Source organism: Zalophus californianus, chromosome 4 (genome assembly GCF_009762305.2).
Source record: "Zalophus californianus isolate mZalCal1 chromosome 4, mZalCal1.pri.v2, whole genome shotgun sequence".
Lineage (NCBI taxonomy): Eukaryota > Metazoa > Chordata > Mammalia > Carnivora > Otariidae > Zalophus > Zalophus californianus.
Window position 1 is genome coordinate 53,388,939 of NC_045598.1, and position 19,685 is coordinate 53,408,623.

Below are 19,685 nucleotides of genomic sequence, written 5' to 3' on the forward strand. Positions count from 1 at the left end.
ATATTCCCCTCTATAGACATACAACATTTTGTCTATCAATTTACCAGTTAAAAGATGCTGTTTGCAGTTTGGGGACTATTATGAATAATACTGCAGTGAATATTTGTGTACAGGTTTTTGTGTGGACATACATTTTCATTTCTTTTGGCTAGATACCTAGGAGTTGGGTTGCTAAGTCAATTGATAAGGGTATGTTTGGATTTTTAAAAAGTGCTGAAGTTTTGCCAAAGTGGCTGTCTCATTTTATGTTCCCACTAGCAATGAATGTGTTTCTCCGCATCTTCACAAACACTCGGTTAGTCTTTTTTGTTTTATCCGTTCTAGTAGGTGTGGTGTGGTACATCATTTTGGTTTTAACTTGCATTTCTCTGATAACTAATGATGTTAAATATCTTTTCACGTACCCACCTGCCATTTATATATCTTCTTTGGTGAGGTGATTATTCAAATATTTTGTTCATTTCTTATTGGGTTGTTTGTCCTCTTGCTGCTGAATTATAAGAGTTCTTTATATATTCTGGATTCAAGTCCTTTATCAGATATATGTTTTGCAAATATTTCCATTTTCTTGTGTCTTTTGAAGAGCAAAAATTTGCATTTTGATAAAGCCCAATTGGTTGGATTTTGTCTTTGATTGTTTTTATTTGTGTTATATATAAAGAACTCTTTGCCTAATTCAAGGCTGTGAAGATTTCATCCTGTGTTTTCTTTTAAGTCGTTATGTATGGTGTAAGGTAAAGGTTGAGTTTCATTTTTTTACAGATGTTTGTCTGATGGTCCCAGCATCTATTGTTGAAAGAACTATCCTTTCCCATTTATTTACTTGGCATCTTTCTCAAAAATCAATTGACCATATACATGAAGATCTGTTCCTAGATTCTCCATTCTCTTCCATCCACCTAAATGTTTATTGTTTCTTCATTATCATAGCTTTGTAGTAAGTTTCAGAACCAAATAAAGTCCTCTGACTTTGTATTTCTTTTTCAAAATTGTCTTACTATTCTAGGTTCTTTGCACTTTTATATAAATTTTAGAAACAGCTTTTCAGCATCCACCAAAAAAAAAAAAAAAACCTACTGGGATTTTGATAGGTATTACATTGAATCTATATAGCAATTTGGGAAAATTGCCATCTTACCAATATTGAATTTCCAACTCATGGATTTTATATATCTCCCCATTTTTATGTCCTCTTTAATTTCACTTAGCAATGGTGTGTAGTTTTCAATACACAGATTTGTGCTTCTCTTGTTAAATTTATCTCTAGGTACTATATTCCTGTAGTGCTATTATAAATGGAATTAATTCATTTTAAAATTGCTTACTGGTAGTTTATAGAAATATAATTGGTTTCTGTATATTGATCTTGTGTCCTACAACTTTGTTAAACACACTTTTTAGTTCTAGTTTTTTTGTAGATTCTTTGCAATTAAAAAAACTTTTAGCCATGTTGAAGTATAATAAAGAAAAATTTAATATATTTTGTTACTTAATATTAATTAAACAATATTTAGTAAATTAACAAATAAGTTAATTAAAATCAACTCTAATATTTAAAATATACAATGTGATGATTTGATATACATATACATTATGAAAGAATTCCTGCCAATGAGTTAACTAACACACCCATCACCTTGCATAAATATACCTTTTTTCTTCCTTTTTTTTGGTAAGAACACTTCAGTTTTATTGTCTCAGCACATTTCAATTATACATTACAATATTTTCAATAGTAGTCACCATGCTATAAATTAAATCCTCACCCCTTGTTCCTCTTATAACTGAAAGTTCGTACCCCTTTATCAGCATCTCCCTAATTTCCCCCATCCTCTAGCCCTGGAACCGCCATTGTGCCCTCTGTTTCACATTTTATTTTAAAGTTCCAGATATAAATGATACCATGCATTATTTGTCTTTCTCTGCCTGGTTTATTTCACTTAGCCTAATGCTCTCCAGTTTCATCCATGTTATCACAAAGCAGGACTTCCTCCCTTTTTAAGGTGGAGTAATATTCCACTTTGTGTGTGTGTGTGTATGTGTGTATATCTCACATTTTCTTTTTTTCTTTTTTAAAGATTTTATTTATTTATTTGACAGAGAGAGAGAGCACAAGCAGGGGGAGCCGCAGGAAGAGGGAGGCAGAGGGAGAAGGAGAAGCAGGCTCTCCGCTGAGCAAGGAGCCCAATGTGGGGCTCGATCCAAGGACCCTGGGATCTTGACCTGAGCCAAAGGCAGACGCTTAACCGACTGAGCCACCCAGGCACCCCTATCTCACATTTTCTTTATCCAGTCATCATTGACAAACAGGTTGTTTCCATGTCTTAGCTATTGTGAATAATGCTGCAGTGAACATGGGAGTAGAAATCTCTCTTTGAAATAGAGATTTTCTTGTCTCTGGATATGGTGGTTCTATTTTTAATTTCTTGAGGCAAGAAATTAAATTTTTTTTAAAGATTTTATTTATTTATTTGAGAGAGAGAGAATGAGAGATAGCGCGAGAGGGAAGAGGGTCAGAGGGAGAAGTGGACTCCCTGCTGAGCAGGGAGCCCGATGCGGGACTCGATCCCAGGACTCCAGGATCATGACGCGAGCTGAAGGCAGTCGCTTAACCAACTGAGCCACCCAGGCACCCCGAGGCAAGAAATTAAATTATACAGTTGTATAATGTACTGTTTTCCATAATGGCTATACCAGTTTACATTCCCACTAACAGTGTACAAAAGTTCCTTTTGTAACTTTTTATATACATGATCATGTTGCTTGAGGATCACAATAGCTCTTAAATTCTTTGCTCACTGCATCTCAGTCAACCCTCTCACTTCCTCTAACACCCAACACCATAGTCCTAAAATACCCTTACTCTTGATAATGTCACACATTCCTCCGATGAGGGTAGGGTAGAGTGTCCTTAAATTCCTTCTCAAGACCAGAATGTTGTCCTAACAGTTGTGTTGCCCCTCATCTGTAGTAATATTCCACATTCATGCACTCTACAAAGATAAACCTGTCGCAAGAACTAAGTGCTTGTGTTCACGAATCTAGGATTCTTTTCCCCTTTGCTCATGTGATTTGCCTATATCTTCGCTCCAACTGTTGACCAAACCCCCTACTGGTGTCCCTAATCTTCTTCCCAGATATGATAATACATTTAACCAGATTAAAGTAAAGCCTCTCTAGTGATGCTGTCTTTGTCTGCCCTGATCTATTAGTTATTTTGTAGTAACTCTGAAAGGGTGTTCTTATTTTTAATTTCCAAATGCTGTGTGTGTGTGCACACGCACAGGGGTGGGAATGGATACCTAGTGGTAGCTTTTGGCTATCATCCATTACTCAAGCCACACTTTCAGTCACCTAAACTCTACACAATTCTTTTACGTGTATCACTATTTATTCATTTTGCCTCTGATTGATCTATTTTTTGGACCTGTTTAGGACTTGATTAATTCTCTCACAGTTACATCTTGTTAGATTGAGGTCATTATTGCAGACCACTGAGATCTTTTTGCATCCGGATTTTTCTGCCATCCGGTATAACTTACCCCACCACATTCATGCTTTCCCGTATTTGGGCAGTAGATCACGGTCTTTATCCGAGTAAATTTTGAATGAAAAGGTCAGAGTGGGGACAGTTCACTGTGGCCTTGGAGCTCTTCCCCCTACTTTCTTGCAGTCAGCAATTAGCACTCTTTAGGAATGGTTGCTCAACTAGTTACGTGGTGATTAATCTGTGCTTCCTTTTCCTCTGCTATAAAATGAGGATAATTTTAGTACCCAACTCATAGGACTATTGCAAGGATCAAATGATTAAACACTTGCAATATGCTTAGAACAGTGCCCACATAGTATATATGCTCAAGAAGGTGAGCCATTCTCCTTGCAGAGGCCAGGGTTTTATAGTCAACAGCTTGGTCTTTATCTTCATCTTGTCATTTCCTAGCTGTGCATCCCTAGACATTATTTAACTTCTCTGAAGCTCAATTTCCTCATCGTAAAATAGTTGTGAGAACTGTGCCTTTTTTATAAAGCTGAAGGATTAATGAAGTAACATAGAGTGTTTAATGCAGTGCATGACACTCAATAAATATTTGTTGCAATGTTTCTTATTGACATTCATCTTAGACAATCTCCCTCTAACCTCCTACCAAGATGTCTCTAAAAGCTTGAAGACACTCAGACACATTATGTCTATAGCATTCCCCTGATCAAACTATTTGGAAATTAAGTGACTAGTTTACAGAGTATGGCTCATTTAAATCGTCTTTTAAAACCCCTCTAAATGAAAAAAAAAATTGAAAAAAAAAGAAAAAAGAAAAAAACCCTCTAAAATTCTTTATTTCTTTATTTTAAATTCCATTAATTAACATACGGTGTATTATTAGTTTCAGAGGTGGAGTTCAGTGATTCATCAGTCTTATATAATACCCAGTGCTCATTATGTCACATGCCCTCCTTAATGCTCAATCCCATGACCCTGAGATCATGACCTGAGCTGAAATCAAGAGCAGACACTTAACTGACTAAGCCACCCAGGTGCCCTGCCCCCCCCCCCTTTTTTTAAATTTTGGGCACATTACCTATCTTTATGGACTCTCAGGATTTCTTTTCCAAAATGTAGGTAATAATTACCAAAAGGATTGTTCCAAAGATTAGATGATGAGTATAAAGCACAGAGTACAGTGCCTGGCACATGGTAGATGCTCAGTAAGTGTTAGTTCCTTTCCTTTTCATTCTCGGTGGTGATCCATTAAAAAATATGAATGGAATAGGGGAAAAAAAAGTATTTTTTTAACTTGGTTCTGGTTTGACTTGGCTCCTTTAAAAAATACAAAGAGAGTGTTTTATCTTATTTTATTTTTTTTTTAAGATTTCTTTATTTATTCATTCGAGACACAGAGATACAGAGAGAGAGAGAACATGAGCAGGGGGAGAAGCAGAGGGAGGGATAGAAGCAGGCTCCCTGCTGAGCAGGAATCCCAATGCGGGGCTCCATCCCAGGACCCTGGGATCATGACCTGAGCGGAAGGCAGACGCTTAACCATCTGAGCCACTCAGGTGCCCCGAGAGTGTTTTATTTTGTTTTTTAATGGAAATGCCATGGTGGAATTTTCAGTCATGGAAGGTGAGGCCCTTGTTGGGGAAGATTTTAAAAAATACTGGCGCCTACATTCTGTCCCCAGAAACTCTGATTAATTAGACCAGGATGTAGCCTAGGCATGAGGATTTTTAAAGTATAAATTAATGCCATAAATTGCACAGATCTTAGGTGTACTGTTCAATCAGTTTTGACAATTGTTTATCTTCTTTTTTTTTTAAGATTTTATTTATTTATTTGACAGAGAGAGACACAGCGAGAGAGGGAACACAAGCAGGGGGAGGGAGAAGCAGGCTTCCCGTGGAGCAGGGAGCCCGATGCGGGGCTTGATGTGGGGCTCGGTCCCAGGACCCTGGGATCATGACCTGAGCTGAAGGCAGACGCTTAACGGCTGAGCCACCCAGGCGCCCCTGTTTATCCTCTTTTAACCACCATCCTAATTAAGATGGAGAACTTGCCCATTACCCAGAAAGTGTCCCTTTCTTGTCACTTTGTCCCACCTCCACCCTAGGTAACAGATATTCTGATTTCTGTCAGCATAGATTAGTTCTGTTTTTGAATTTCACATGGAAATTTGCAAATGGAATCAAACAGTATGTACTCATCTGTGTCTTGCTCAATATAATATTTTTGAGATTCATCAATGTCCATATGTATATCAGTAGTTCTTCTTCTTCTCATTATGTTTCAATGTACAAAAATACCATAATTGGCTTAACCATTCTCCTCTGGACTGACATTTGGTTTGTTTACAGGTTTCACTGTTAGGAATAAAGATGCTATGAATGTTCTTGCACAAGTCTTCTGTGGACATACATTTTCTCTCTCTCGGGTATGCTTAGAACTGGAATTCCTGGGGTTTAGTGTGCGTATATTTCTTTACAGTAAACTGCCAGACAGTTTATCAAACGGACTGTACCATCATATACTCCCACTAGCAACGTATGCAAGTTCTAGGTGCTCTGCATCATTGCTAACACTTGCTATTTTGTCATCCCTTTAAAATTTAGCCATTCTGGTTGCTTTGAAATGGCATCCCATGTTTGTTGTTGTTATTGTCGTTAATTTTATTGATTTATTTTAAGTAATCTCTACACCCAACATGGAGCTTGAACTCACCACCCTGAGATCAAGAGTCACATGGCCTACTGACTGAGCCAGCCAGGCACCTCCCCTGGTTTGATTTTTTTTTTAATTTAAATTCAATTAGCCAACACATAGACCATCATTAGTTTCAGATGTAGAGTTCAGTCTTTCATCAGTTGCATATAACACCCAGTGCTCATCACAACATGTGCCCTCCTTAATGCCCATCACCCAGCTACCCCATCCCCCCACCCACCTCCCCTCCAGCAACACTCAGTTTCTTTCCCATAGCCAAGAGTCTCTCATGGTTTGTCTCCCTCTCTGATTTCTTCCTATTCCGTTTTTCCCTCCCTCCCCTGGTTTCTTATGTTCCTCATATGGGTGAAACCATATGATAATTGCCTTTTTCTGATTGACTTATTTCACCCAGCATAATACCCTCCAGTTCCATCCACATCAGTGTAAATGGTAAGATTTCATCCTTTCTGATGGCTGAGTAATATTCTATTGTGTATATATATCACATCTTCTTTGGTTTTGTGTTTCCCTGATGAATGATGAGGTAGCCAAAGAAATTTACAGGGTATTTACATGAACACCTATGGATACTGTTTCATGTGCTTACTAGAGATTGGTATGTCCTCTTTTTTGAAATGTCTATTTTGAAGTCAAGTCTTCTCCATTTTTATTTTTACTTATTTTTTCCCCCACAAATCATCAGCACTTATTTCCTGGGTCCTAGGTGTCACTTATCTTGCTGGAAAGGACTGAAAGTTGATCAGACAGTTTTGAGCACAAAACCCCTTCCCTAGAAGTGGGTCTGTGGAGCTGCATGAGGAAAATGCAGAGCTGCATAGATGGTCAGGTTAGTTTACAATGCCTTCCAAAAAAAAAAAAAAAATCAGTTCCCTCCCTCTCTGCTGATAAAAGGTTTAAAGTTTTTAAAAAGGTTAGAAGTGTGTTTTTGTTTTGTTTTGTTTTGTTTTGTTTTGTTTTTTAAAGGGGGATACAAGTTTTTGACCCAGAAGGTTGGGCTTAGGGAGAAGTCAGGGCAGAGCTGGGATGTGGTTCCTGCCCAGGCCACTGGGGGAGGCGCATTCTTGTGGAGGCTGTTCACCCAGGTGCCCTCTGAATCAATAACATCCTGCAGCTACAGGGTCTTGAAAGTGTACCCAGGGCAAGGTGAGGAGGTGGTGGGCGAGTGGAGCCTGAGGGTCCAGTTGGAGAGCTTTCCCAGGGTAGGGGACCACACGGGCCTCTGGGGGTGCCTTTTCACTCTGGCCTGGCCTGCCTGGGACAGGGGCTTGGAGAAGAGGCTGCTGGACCGGTGCCAGGGCTCCCTGACCAGGTGGGGACAGCAGGTCTCTTTAATAACCCTCCGTGGGCATGGTCAGACTCAAGACGAGGGGGCCCCATCGTTGCCCTCGGGCTGGTTGCTAGCTTCCCTGTCTGGGGTGCCTACCTCTGCCTGTCCTTCTGCCCCCTCGAGTGCCAGCTGACCCATGTCTTTGGCCAGCTTCCTCATGCTCACAGGCTCAGAGTCTGCCTGGATGTCAGGGACTGTGTTTCCTGTCACAGGAAATGAAGATGGAATAGGAGGACTTGACCCCCACCATGCATGTTGCATTGCTCTTCTGGCCTGGTTTAGTTTCTTTTTCTTACTTGCATCTCTTCAGATTTTCCACTGTTGACTAATCAGTGTGGAAATTCTGGAAGGCTTAGTGGTCCTGAAGCAACCTGACTTGGGCAGGTATTTGGTGGTTGGGGTGGGGGATAGGGTGAAGGGCTCAAGCAGGAATTAGGAAAGCTTGAGTAATTCTCCTTCCTCTGCCATCAACCCTTTCTGTGGCCTTGGGTAAACCATTTCACTTTGAGCCTTTTTTCCATTTCTTTCGGAGAGATTTAGTAAGTGAAGTCTTCACTCTCATTTCTGGGCTGGTTCTTTTCTCCACTTTTAAAAAAAACTGGTTGCCTTTTATTGTTGATTTAGAGGAATTCTTTAGTTGACTTAGGCTGCCCTTTACCTGCTTTGGTTATTCTTATACAGTCAGGAAGTGTTGGTACTGCTACGAAGAGTGAAGGGGAAAAAGAATATGGGGATGCAGGGATGCAAAGGGTCAGAAGGGACAACAACCGCTGAGGCTTGATGGTGTGCAGGATGGACAAGAGGAATCAAGCAAGTGTCAGGGAGGCCAAGTGAGCTATAGAAGGAGACTTCCAGCCATCCTCTTAGGCAGAGCAAGCCCCCAGAAGTCTCAGGGAGGTGCTGGACTTCTCACACAGGCCTGAGAACAGGGACCCAGATTTTTTACAAGTGGATATCTATATTCACAGTAGGTGATACATAACAGATAATATATAAAACTATAATGTATAATATAATATGCAAATGTACATAAAATGCCAGGAGCTCTGGCATACATAGATACTTCTGTGTCAAAGATACAATTCAGGCCCTTTCATAAGTGATTCAGACACCTAATACGTGGCTCAACTTCTACCTTGCTGTGAACTCCCCAAGTGTGGCAACAAATCCTTCTAGAGTTTTTTAGAACAGAGCTCTAAAATCCAACTGTGATGCTACAGAATATTGGCTTCTCTGTGGTGTTCTTTGTTCTTCTCTCAGCAGTCTCTTGCTGTGGTTTCTTAGGTTACAGGTACAAATTAGTGAGCTAAGGCCTTAATGTATGGGTAGATGCTTATTATTGTTATTGGCTTTAATATGACTATGGCTTAAGTCTTATTATTTCTGGACCTCAGTCATTACTGTCATCATTAGATCTGCTGCTTATCAGTCATTCCAGGGCCAAAACCAGCAAAACACCAGCAACTGGAACACTATGGACAATATAATCAACTCTGTTATTCAGGAACTCATTAATTCAAATCCCCAACTTAGAATTTATCAGAATTCCCCAACTGGATGTGCATTCAAGTTTAAATTTGTTGTGTCAGAAGTAGAAGACTTTGCAAAGCAAAATAATAAACAAGAACAAGATTGCAGGAGGATGTTCACCCAACTAAAGAAAACAGTAGGATGAGAACATTGGGAACTCATTAGAAGTTTCTATTTACTTAAACAATTAGAAGCATGCATGTATACACAAAGATATCACACTGTATTTTGCTGGCTTATTTTCCTCTCTGTCTTCCTCATTACACAGGGCTTTGCTGAGGGAGAGGAACAATGTTCCTGCACAGAGTAGGCGCTTAGCCTCTGTTAGTTAGCTAACTGAGTAGGTCTTTCCATGCTGCATGGAGGGCTTAGGTGTTAGTCATACCCATGGGTTCGTTACCTGTGTGTGTGTGTGTGTGTGTGTGTGTGTGTGTGTGTGTGTGTGTAAAACTCTGTCAGTAAGGTCCACTGAACCAGAGTTACTGGTGCAAGAGGTTTGCTGGGGATAATGCCTGTAGAAGACACAAGGAGGGAAGAGCAGGCTTGTGCTAGGAGAGGCTCAGGCCATGATTTAGATCTGAGAAAGTCTGGGACAACCTACAGGGAATCTTTGGAACAAAGATTGCCCATTAGAAGAGTCCCCCATTGGGCAAAAACAGTGAGGCCCTAGTACCCCCACCCTGCTTAGTTGTTGGCTGAGGTTGCTGAAAAGAGAACATGTGCACACATTGTTATGGGCCATATTATATCCTCCCAAATCTATTGAAGCCCTAGCCCCTAGTATCTCAGAATGTGACTATAATTGGAAATAAGGCCTTGAAAGAAGTGATTAAGTTAAAATAGGCCAACAGAGTGGGCTATAATCCAATCTGACTTGTGTCCTCATTAGAAGAGGAAATTTGGATGCACCAAGAGATAGCAAGGGCCTGCACAAAGGCGGGACCGTATGAGGACCCAGCCAGAAGGCAGCCATCTGCAAGCCAAGGAGAGAAGCCTCAGAGAAACCAGCCCCGCTGACACCTTTGATCTTGGGCTTCCAGCCTCCAGAACTGTGAGAAAATACATTTCTGTTGTTTAAGCCCACCGGTCTGTGGTATTTTGTTACAGCAGCCCTAGCAGACTAATCGGGTCCTGTTGCTTTGCAGGAGTTTCCATTTTGGTGGAGGAGACAAAGAAGGCAACAAACAACAAAGGGGAGTTCAGGGAACATTGGGCACGCAGAGGTGGGACATCCGACTCCCACGGAAGAGGACGGCGTCAGGAAAGAACGCCCAGGGGCGCCTGGGTGGCCCAGTCGGTTAACGGTCTGATTCTCGACCTCAGCTCAGGTCTTGATCTTAGGGGCATGAGTTCAAGACCCGCGTTGGGCTCCGCGGTGGATGTGCAGCCTACTTAAAAGAAGAACGCCTTGAAGCAGTGTCATGGGAGGAGTCCTGAGAGTTGAGTAGGGAGGAACTAGGAGGACAGAGACAGAGCGGAGGACTAGCTCGCCGGCAGGCGCGGAGACGGGAGAGAACATGGCGCCCACCGTGGGCGAGGCATCTGAAAAGCAGTGATGGAGAAAGCGGAAGTGCTGTTGTGTGGCTCTGACACAAGCACACCAGGGGCTACAGGAAGGAGAGGTTAGTCACGACAAGTGATAATATTTTGTATAGCCCTTTACAGTCTGACAAAACACCTTCTTGTGCCTTATCTGTCAGTGTCAGCAGGAGGGTTGAACCATTCCATACACGAGGCAAATGAGGGTCGAGAAGCTACATGGTTTGTCCGCAGCCTTACAGGAAGTTAGTGTCTAACGCTCAGGGCCTTTCCTGCCCAATTCTGCGTGGGATCGAGTGTCGGGGGCTGTGTTTCTTTGCCTCTGACCTTGCTCAGAGCTGCACAGGGGGCAGTATGGGGGCAGGAGTGGCTTAGGTTTGGTGGGTCCTACTGGACAGGAAGGACCTGGAGGAATAGAGCCCCACGCATAACAAGACCACAACATCCTAAACACAGCACCTCCTGGAAAAGAGTTCAGGCCTCTGCGGAAGTGCTTATCTCCTCACCCATTCTGTCCCTGATTACAGGGTGCTACAGGTCTTTAGCTGTCAAATGGAGACAGAGTAATACGCCTCCACAACCAGCACTGGGGCCCTCCCTGCCTCTCATGCAGGACACCTCCTAATTCCAGGAACCCTATCCAGGGATGGACATTGCGCCCCCTTCTGGAGCTGTGCAACATTGCAGGGGTATCCTCTTTGGGTTGATGCCTCAGAAAAGTGAAAGAAAAATTTAAAAATGCAAGGTGTCTTATGTAAGTAAGAGAGTCTATCAGTTTGGGATGGATTGTGCTTAAGACCTGGAGAAGGGGAGAAAGGAAAGTTTCAAGCAGACCTTCTCTCTCCCTCCTCACTGTACCCCTGTAGCAGATGCTGAAGGTCCCCCCATATCCCTGGGCCTTAATTGTTTCCTTGGTCTCTGGCCTGAAGAGAACTCTCAGTGCCCAGGTCTCTTTGCTAGAGGGCATTCTCTAGATGCCAGTGACCATATGCCCTCAACTGCTGTAGGCTGGAACTACCAGGGAGTTAGTGCCCCCTGGGCACAGCTCTCAAACATTGTTTAATGGAACTTGGTGGATCAGTACCCCTTCCTCTCTTGTGAGGGTAACTACATTGCTTCCCAGAATTCTCCAGTCAAATTAAGCTCTGGCTGTCTATAGTGGTGACTTGCTTAATATCACAACTTTTTTTTGGTATCTGTTCCTTCCTGATCTCACTTCTCCACTCCTCTACCAGTGTTTCCCAGAATCACCTCCCAAATACACCATTCACAGTCAGATTCTTGTCTCATGGTTTGCCTCTGGAGAAACCCAAACTACAGCAACCTTCCCTGTCCAGTGGTTTTGGGGTGTGTGTGTGTGTGTGTGTGTGTGTTGTTTCATTTTGTTTTGGTTTTTTGCCGCTTTGAACATTATGCATAAGGATGGGGAGGAGAAAAGAGAAAGATGCAGAAATATAATTCATTCACTCATGCATTCATACATTTTTCACTCAGTAAATACTTATTGTCTATTTCATGCCGAGCACCGTGCTGGGGGGCAGTGAGAAATCTCATTTCCTAGGGCTTTCAGAAACCATCCATCACTCAAATCCCAGCTCACACAGCCCTGCCAGCACTGTTATAACAGGAGGCGGTGCCTAGAGGAGGTGTGGCCTCAAAAGGGGAGGAGGAGAAGACAGAAGTTCTGGGAATGTAGGGGAGGGGAACGACAAGAGTAAATAAAGGCCAGTGGGTGGGAAGGAAATTCACCTGTGCAGGGGCAAAGTCTCTGGGTATGTAAGTCACCTTGTGAACACCTGATTCTTGGGGGCATCTACTGTCAGGGCTGAAAATGGCCTCAGAGGTCAGGGGTCAATCTCCTTTCCTTTACTCCTCTGGAAGCCTAGAACCGAAGACAAGACAAAATGATTTCCTCAACTCTTTATGCTGTGAGTGTTCTTTCTGTTGAGGGAAATAAGTCTAGATCAGTGTTTCTTAAAGTTTTATTCATTATTGCCCAGAAACCTTTTTAGAATTTTTTCTTAATTACTTCTCTCGAGTGAAATCTTAATACCGCAGATACATTGTATATCAGTTATGTACTGTGGATCTGTTTGTGTGCTATAGACATAAAAAGAGGAAGATTTTTTTTCAATCCCCAACAAAGAACCAATATTTGCTCCCTTGGGGGCGATATTGCCCTTGTTGAGAATGCATGGGACAGAGAGGGCAAATGTGGACAGGTTGCTGAGGCTGTGAAGCTCCTGGATTTGGTGCAGTAAGCAACAGGGAGCCATAATAGCTTCTTGAGCAGAGGGATGCAGTGAGGAAAGAGGTGGAGAGCCTACCCCACATAATAGTGTCCATCAAGTACCCTGTCCTAGGTGCTGTCCCAGCACTGTCAATGTCGTTAAGAAAAAGGCCAACATGGCTTTCCTATGTCCTTATAGACAATTTTAAGTATGTGTACAAACAATTATTATTACAGCTATAATATGCCACAACCAGTTTAATTTTTTGCTTTAATTAAACAAACATTTATATAGTGCTTGTTATGTTCCAGATGCTATGCTAAGCATTGTATAAATATTAGCTCATTTAATCTTATGAGAGAGGTATGGTTATTACACCCATTTTACAGATGGGAAAACTGAGGCACAAAACATGTCTTGCCTGAAGGCACATGGGCTTGTAATGGTAGAGCTGAGATTCCAACCCAGGCAGTCTGGCTCCAGAGTCAGTGTTCTAAACCACTATACAATGATTTGTAAAATATAACCTATTTGGGCAAGGTGTAACCATAATTCAGTCTACACCCAGTGCGGGGTGCCCATATAGATTCATGGACCTCTTGCAATAACTCTAAGGGAGCCAAGGACTGCAAGTTGGAAACTGGTGAGCTAGAAGATTTGTAATGTCTGTTTGACTCTAAAGTTCATAATCCTGGTAGAATTTTTAAAAGGGAGTGGGAGTTAAGGCCTCTCAAATTTAGCTCACCTAACCAGAACAAACCAGCCGACCTCAGGCTCCCTTCTCAGCAATGAGCAGAAGAGGCACCCTACTCTGTGCTATCTACAGAAGAAATGTAACACAGGGGCTGTGACTCAGTCATGTATATGAGTCTCTAGTGAAGAACATATGTGCCCTTGGACTTGAAACTGGAGAGGCAATGAAACCAAAAATATATGCTCATGTTTTACTATTTGGCCACACTTGAACTTTATCCTCTCCACCCTTTTGACTGTTACCAATAAATGAGATAGATTTTTTTTTAAATGATAATTTTAGCTCACAGAGGACTCAGATACCTGCTATAATTCATAATTTTCCCCTTTGATTAAAAAAATCTGTTTTTTTAATTTTAAACCAAAACCAATTTTCTCTGTGTGATCTTATCCTACTGCTCTAGAAGGGAGTCCAAGATGATGAACAACGAACTAACTCCAGAAGAAATTCGTCTCCAAACCTATCTTCCTGTTGTTGTCCTGTCCATATATTTATTGAGCACCTACTATATGCCAGGCACTATGGTAGGTGCTGGAAATATAGAGGTCAACAAGTCATAGCTCCTGTGCTTATGGAACTCACAGATGAGTAGGGGAGACAGATATGTACAGAAATCATGGCAATGTAGGGGATATATTAATATACATACCACATGCTCCATGATCTTATTGGCCTGCAGACTTTTGCACATGCTGTTCCAAGACTGGGGCTGTATCTCCTTGGCATTTTGGCAGGCTGATTCCTGTGGGATAGAGCATAGAGCACCTGATAAGGGGTTATCAGAGAAGGCTTCCTGGAGGAGGAATGTGTAGGCTGAGACTTAAAGGGTTAGTGCAGCTTGGATGTCAATGCTGATCTCCTTGGCTGAGTGGGGTGCCCCCCCACTTTGTGCTCCCTAGCTTCCTGTCCAAACTGTTATCCTAGCAAGAAGTAAATGTTTGTGACTGCTGAACAAATAGCATGCATCATTATCTTGTAATTGTCTATGAACTAGCTACCTTCTCCACAAGACTGGAGCTCTCCGAGGGAAAGGAATGTGTGGGGTTGATTTGTCTTTTTATCTTCATCAGGAAGGAGAGTATCTTGCCATAATAAGTCCTCACTGTGCTTGCAGATTCAAGGATGGATGGAGGCATGGGTGGGTGGAGGCATGGATGGATGGATGGGTGGGTGGCTGGGTAGACAGAAGCCAGGAGAAAGTAAATAACAGTGCGCAGATGCAAGTAAGTGGACAAGTTGGATAGAACGATGAGTGGCACTTGCAGAGAGGTGACGACTTTGCGTTGAAGCCCAACGAATAATCTAGTGAAGTGCTTTTCAAACTGCAGTGCACTCAGGAATCACCCAGCAATCCTGTTATGGGCCTCTGTGGTGCAGCCTGGGAAGGAAGATGAAGGGAGAGGGCCTGGAAGACACATAGGACTGTCTTTGAAGAATGGGAAACCCAGGTTTTTATGGAGACTCAAGGAAGCTTGAAGCAATGGACATGGCAGAGATGAGTGAACGGCAGGCAGAGAAGAGAACTAATGTTTCTTAAATATTTAGGTATCTCTATTTATATCCTAATCTATATCCACACCGGTGTCTACCCATCACGCTACATCATATCCTCTCAACAGCTCTGAAGAGGTGCAGAAAATAGAGATCCTTTTTCCTTCCGTCCTTCCGGCCTTCCTTCCCTCTTTCCTTCTGTCCCTCCCTCCTTCCTTTTTTTTTTTTTTTTTAAGTTGGTTAGTTCACTATGGTAGCATTCTTTCAATGTGGCATAGGTTACAGGTTCTATCTCTGTTGAAAGCCACACAGAAAAATATGGTTTTGGCATCTCAATTTATGCCTTTGATCACAGAGAAAGAGAAACATAAATCGTAAGTACTTGAAAATGAATAAAATATATTGAACTAAAAAAAAAAAGAATAAGATGGAGATTCAGAAAGCTAGGGTTACTTGTCCCAGGTCTCACAACTAGTGACAGCTGGGACTCCAGCAAGGGGTAAGCAGGGCGTGAAGACCCAAATAGATAGACGGAGGTTCAGAGAAGAGCTCTCAGTCGCAGTGAGGAATTCAAGTATAAATGAGAAATTTGGAGTCCTCATGCATTTGTAGAGGCTGGGTCAGTAGATCAGGATTCTGGAAGGCTGGAATCTGAGGGTGGGCTGCAGCAGGGTCCCAAGGCTCCTAGCTGATTCAGGGAGGAGCCCAATCCCATAAAGCGAAGGCCGAAGATAGAGGAGTCCCTTCTGTCCTCTCCAGGTGATACCCACGGGAGAAGAAGCCCACGATGAAGAGTAAGGAAGGCTGGTGAAGACAGGAAGAGGGAGTAGAGGAATATTTTATTCAGAAAAAAATTAGAATAGAATTTATTTAGAATATTTTAGAAACGAAGACAGGGACTTACTTAAATTTTAACAGATTTTCTGTCTCTTGCAGTAATAAAATCTTGACATACATAGATTCTTTTTTTTCTGAACGACTCAATACAAAGGCTCTCCCCAACTCCATCCATTTATTGAATGTTAGAGACTACCTGTTCCATCTCCTAGGACTATGACTTTCGACTAAGAAATGTCTAAAATAAAAATCTGTCTGTTTTAGGAATGGGATTGATTTACTTAATTTGCCATTAACAGTATTATTCCAGCCCATTACTTTATGACTCATTTAGTCCCTTCATCAGAAAAACTAGAGACCTCTTTAACACTCTATGTTTTATACAGAGCTCTGTACAAACTAGGGATGAATGGGAACGCTCCAAGTAAACGTAAAAATAAACCGTATTGTCAAAAGTCAAAATGGCAGCGTTGAGAGTGTGACCCATGGGCAGGAGCTCCCCAGGTAGGATAGAGAATATGACAAGTCAGTGGATGAAGAGAGAGCAGGATCCTGGAAGACTGGTGGCTGAAGAGATCACAGGGATTGTGATGGGCATAGTCCCCTATGAGCAGAAGCTACTACAGGGGCCCAAGGGTTGGTAGATGGTAGCAACAAGGAGGGTGGTGGGCTGCATGGTCTGATGATACAAGACCCACCGCTGGGGCTTGTAAGGGTCCTGGAAGTGTCTCCTAAGAGAAGAGACTTTCGCTAAGAAGTTTACAATACGGACCTGGTGACCCACCATTAGGATAGTTACATTTGTTTTATTTAAGCTTATGTGACTCAGGCATTGTTCTGGATACTTTTACCAATACGAAGCCATTTCATCCTCGGAGGGAAGTATTGTTACTATCCCCATTTTACAGATAAGGAAGCTTAGATGTACAGAGAGCTTAGATCACTGCCTAAACCTTAAGAAACATGTAGTTCAGTTGAGACATGAAGGCCCAGAGAGTTGAAAATATTTGTGTAAAGCCGAAGAGAAGCAGGAAGGGTTTAGAAAGGCTGTAGCCTGAGTCTCAGCCCAGTCCTTTTTAAACAGAACATCTTGCGCCTTGCTCAAGTGTACGATTTGAGAAACAAGAGGGTCATTTTCTGACGTCTTCTCTGGTCCTTTGTGCCTCCACTAAACCTGGCCCGCACCATCTGCGCACCCACCCCACTGTCCTGCAAAGACTTGTTCTTGTCTTCCCTGCTGGACTGCGAGCTGCCGCTGGGCAGTGATCATGTCTTCCTCTTTTCTCTATGGGCAGTGGCTGAGCGCCGCATCTGTTACATGCTAAGTGTTCTATAATGTTTATTGAATAAGGGAATGGATTAAATGCTCAAAACCCACCCTCGTTCTTTCCTGACTGCTGGTGCTTTGGATTTATCTTTCTGATGCTGTGGAAGCCTGCTCTGGAGGCATCACCTGCACTACCGGATGGCTGGCTGTCTCATCAAAGTTTCATGACCACTGGCTGTGTGTTGCTGGTTCCGGGCCTGGCGCTGTGCCAGGGAGATATCTGGCTCAGTGGTCTTCTGCAGAGCAGCCTTGATCTTCTCCAGTTATTTTAGTTCCTGGGTCTTGTTTTCTTCATATAAGCACCAGGAGTTTCATAGATTCTTCTTTGTCACGGATTTTCAGATGGAATGCAATATCCTTGTGTGGTTAAGCTGCATATATAGTGTAAGGACTTAAGATAGAAATGTATTTTGAGTAAATTAACAATTTATCAAGCATTTGTTGTGTGCTATATACTTTGCATCCCTCATCTCATTTAATCCTCACAAATCTTCCATGAGCTCAGGGGGGAGACTGCTTCTCCCTCTCCCCCTGCTGCTCCCCCTGCCTGTGTTCTCTCTTTCTTTGTGTCAAATAAATAAATAAATAAAATCTTAAAAAAAAAAACCTTCTGTGAAAGAGGTGTTGTTATCCCCATTTTCCAGAGGCTGAAAATGGAGGTTCAGAGGGGCTAAGTGATTGATCAAAGGTGATGCAGCCAGTAAATCTTTCCTAGGGATGTCATGAGGATTATATGAAATGACAGAACACATTTTGCACTTGGTCTAATAATGGCCACACATGGCACTTCTCTAGAACCTTTGCATTTTAGGGAGCAACACCTACAAACTTAAGACCAGGGGGGAAAAAAAAAGCAAAGAAAGAAAGAAAGGAGAGGAGGAAAGAGAGAAAAGATTTCTCACGGTGTACATCAAGGCCAGGACCCAGGGAGCATGCTCCTGTTATGAGCAGCAAGGGCCCCAAGATCTCCCTGAATAAATAGGGCTCTGCCTGTAGGAAATGTGATCTGATTTTTCCTCTTCCTCTGCCATGGAAAAACCCCACTCCCACCATGAGCAACTCCTTTGGGGAAGAGCCAAGAGGCAATCAGGCAGCCTTTTCTCTACTTTTATCCTTCCCTGAGAGCACCGAGTTCTGATGGACCATTCCGGAGTCTGGGCTTCCCCAGCCCTCCAGGCTGTTACTCCACAGGTTGGTCAATTTAAGGGAAGATTATGCAGTCCGGCCTGAGGGTGTTAGCCTCTGGGTCTCCCTTCTTTTTCCAGGTCTATTGCTGTAACAAGTGAACCCAGGGAGCCTCTCAGAGGAGTGAAAGGATTTCTCCTTATTAGAATGGTTTTTAGACTGAAAGCATCAGGTGAAGACTTTTATCCTTTCAAGTGTGTGTGTGTGTGTGTGTGTGTGTGTGTGTGTGCACTTTTAAATTGGGGATTTTACTTTGAAGTACAAATGTAATGCTAGCTTGAGGCAACAAACCAAACAGTACCATTGTGTGACACAGTCAACAATATTCTCTTCTACTTAATCTGCCACCCCCCACCCTAACAAATGTGAACATTTCTCTATATCTTTTTATATCTTTTCACAACCTTATCTCTGTGTGTGTGTTTAAATATATCTAGTACACATACACCAGATATAGGTACACATATATATATTTTCACATATTTAGAGATTTTTGTCATACTCTTTTTTAAAAGATTTTACTTTTTATTTATTTATTTTTAAGATTTTATTGATTTGACAGAGAGAGCACAAGCAGAGGGAGAGAGAGGGAGAAGCAGGCTCCCTGCTGAGCAAGGAGCCCAATGTGGGACTCGATCCCAGGACCCTGGGATCATGACCCAGGCCGAAGGCAGCTGCTTAACCGACTGAGCCACCCAGGTGTCCCTAAAGATTTTATTTATTTATTTGACAGAGAGAGACAAAGTGAGAGAGGGAACACAAGCAGGGGGAGTGGGAGAGGGAGAAGCAGGCTTCCCGCTGAGCAGGACCCTGGGATCGTGACCCGAGCCGAAGACAGATGCTTAATAGACTGAACCACCCAGGTGCCCCTTGTCATGCTCTTTTGACATGAAACTGTATAAACTCATAAACTAACTTGCTGTTTTTCACCTATATTTCATTAACATTTCTCTGGGTAAATATATCTATATTTAACTGATTATTTTTATGCATAATATCCATAGTTTAGGATATGCCATATTTTATTTCCATATTCCCCTATAATACGTATCCAAGCGGTTTCTGGTGTTTTCGTCTTTTTCCCCTTCAAATAATATTGCATAAAAGTGTCACATATCGATGTTCTCATTTATTCATACTTTTTGTTCAGTAGAAGATATTTCTAAAAGTTGAATTTCTGGGTTCACCTGGGGATTTTAGATATTGCCAAAGAGAAAGAATCCGTGCCTAGCAAAACACATAGC

The 19,685-nt window shown here is 42.3% G+C and overlaps 1 protein-coding gene and 1 pseudogene across 2 annotated transcripts in view; one reads left to right on the forward strand and one right to left on the reverse strand.

Moving 5' to 3' along the window:
• AK4 (adenylate kinase 4) overlaps window positions 1–19,685 on the forward strand; it is a 118,172-nt gene that overhangs the window by 6,857 nt on the left and 91,630 nt on the right. The window contains exon 1 of one of the 2 annotated variants that reach the window (XM_027611038.2): window positions 10,425–10,699. The exons of the other annotated variant lie outside the window; for it this stretch is intronic. Coding sequence (XP_027466839.1) covers window positions 10,633–10,699 — 67 coding nt within the window. The 5' untranslated portion in view covers window positions 10,425–10,632. Of the gene's footprint in view, window positions 1–10,424; window positions 10,700–19,685 lie in introns of those variants that run through there. 2 annotated transcript variants of the gene reach the window in all.
• On the reverse strand, window positions 7,578–7,797 carry LOC113932255 (annotated as a pseudogene).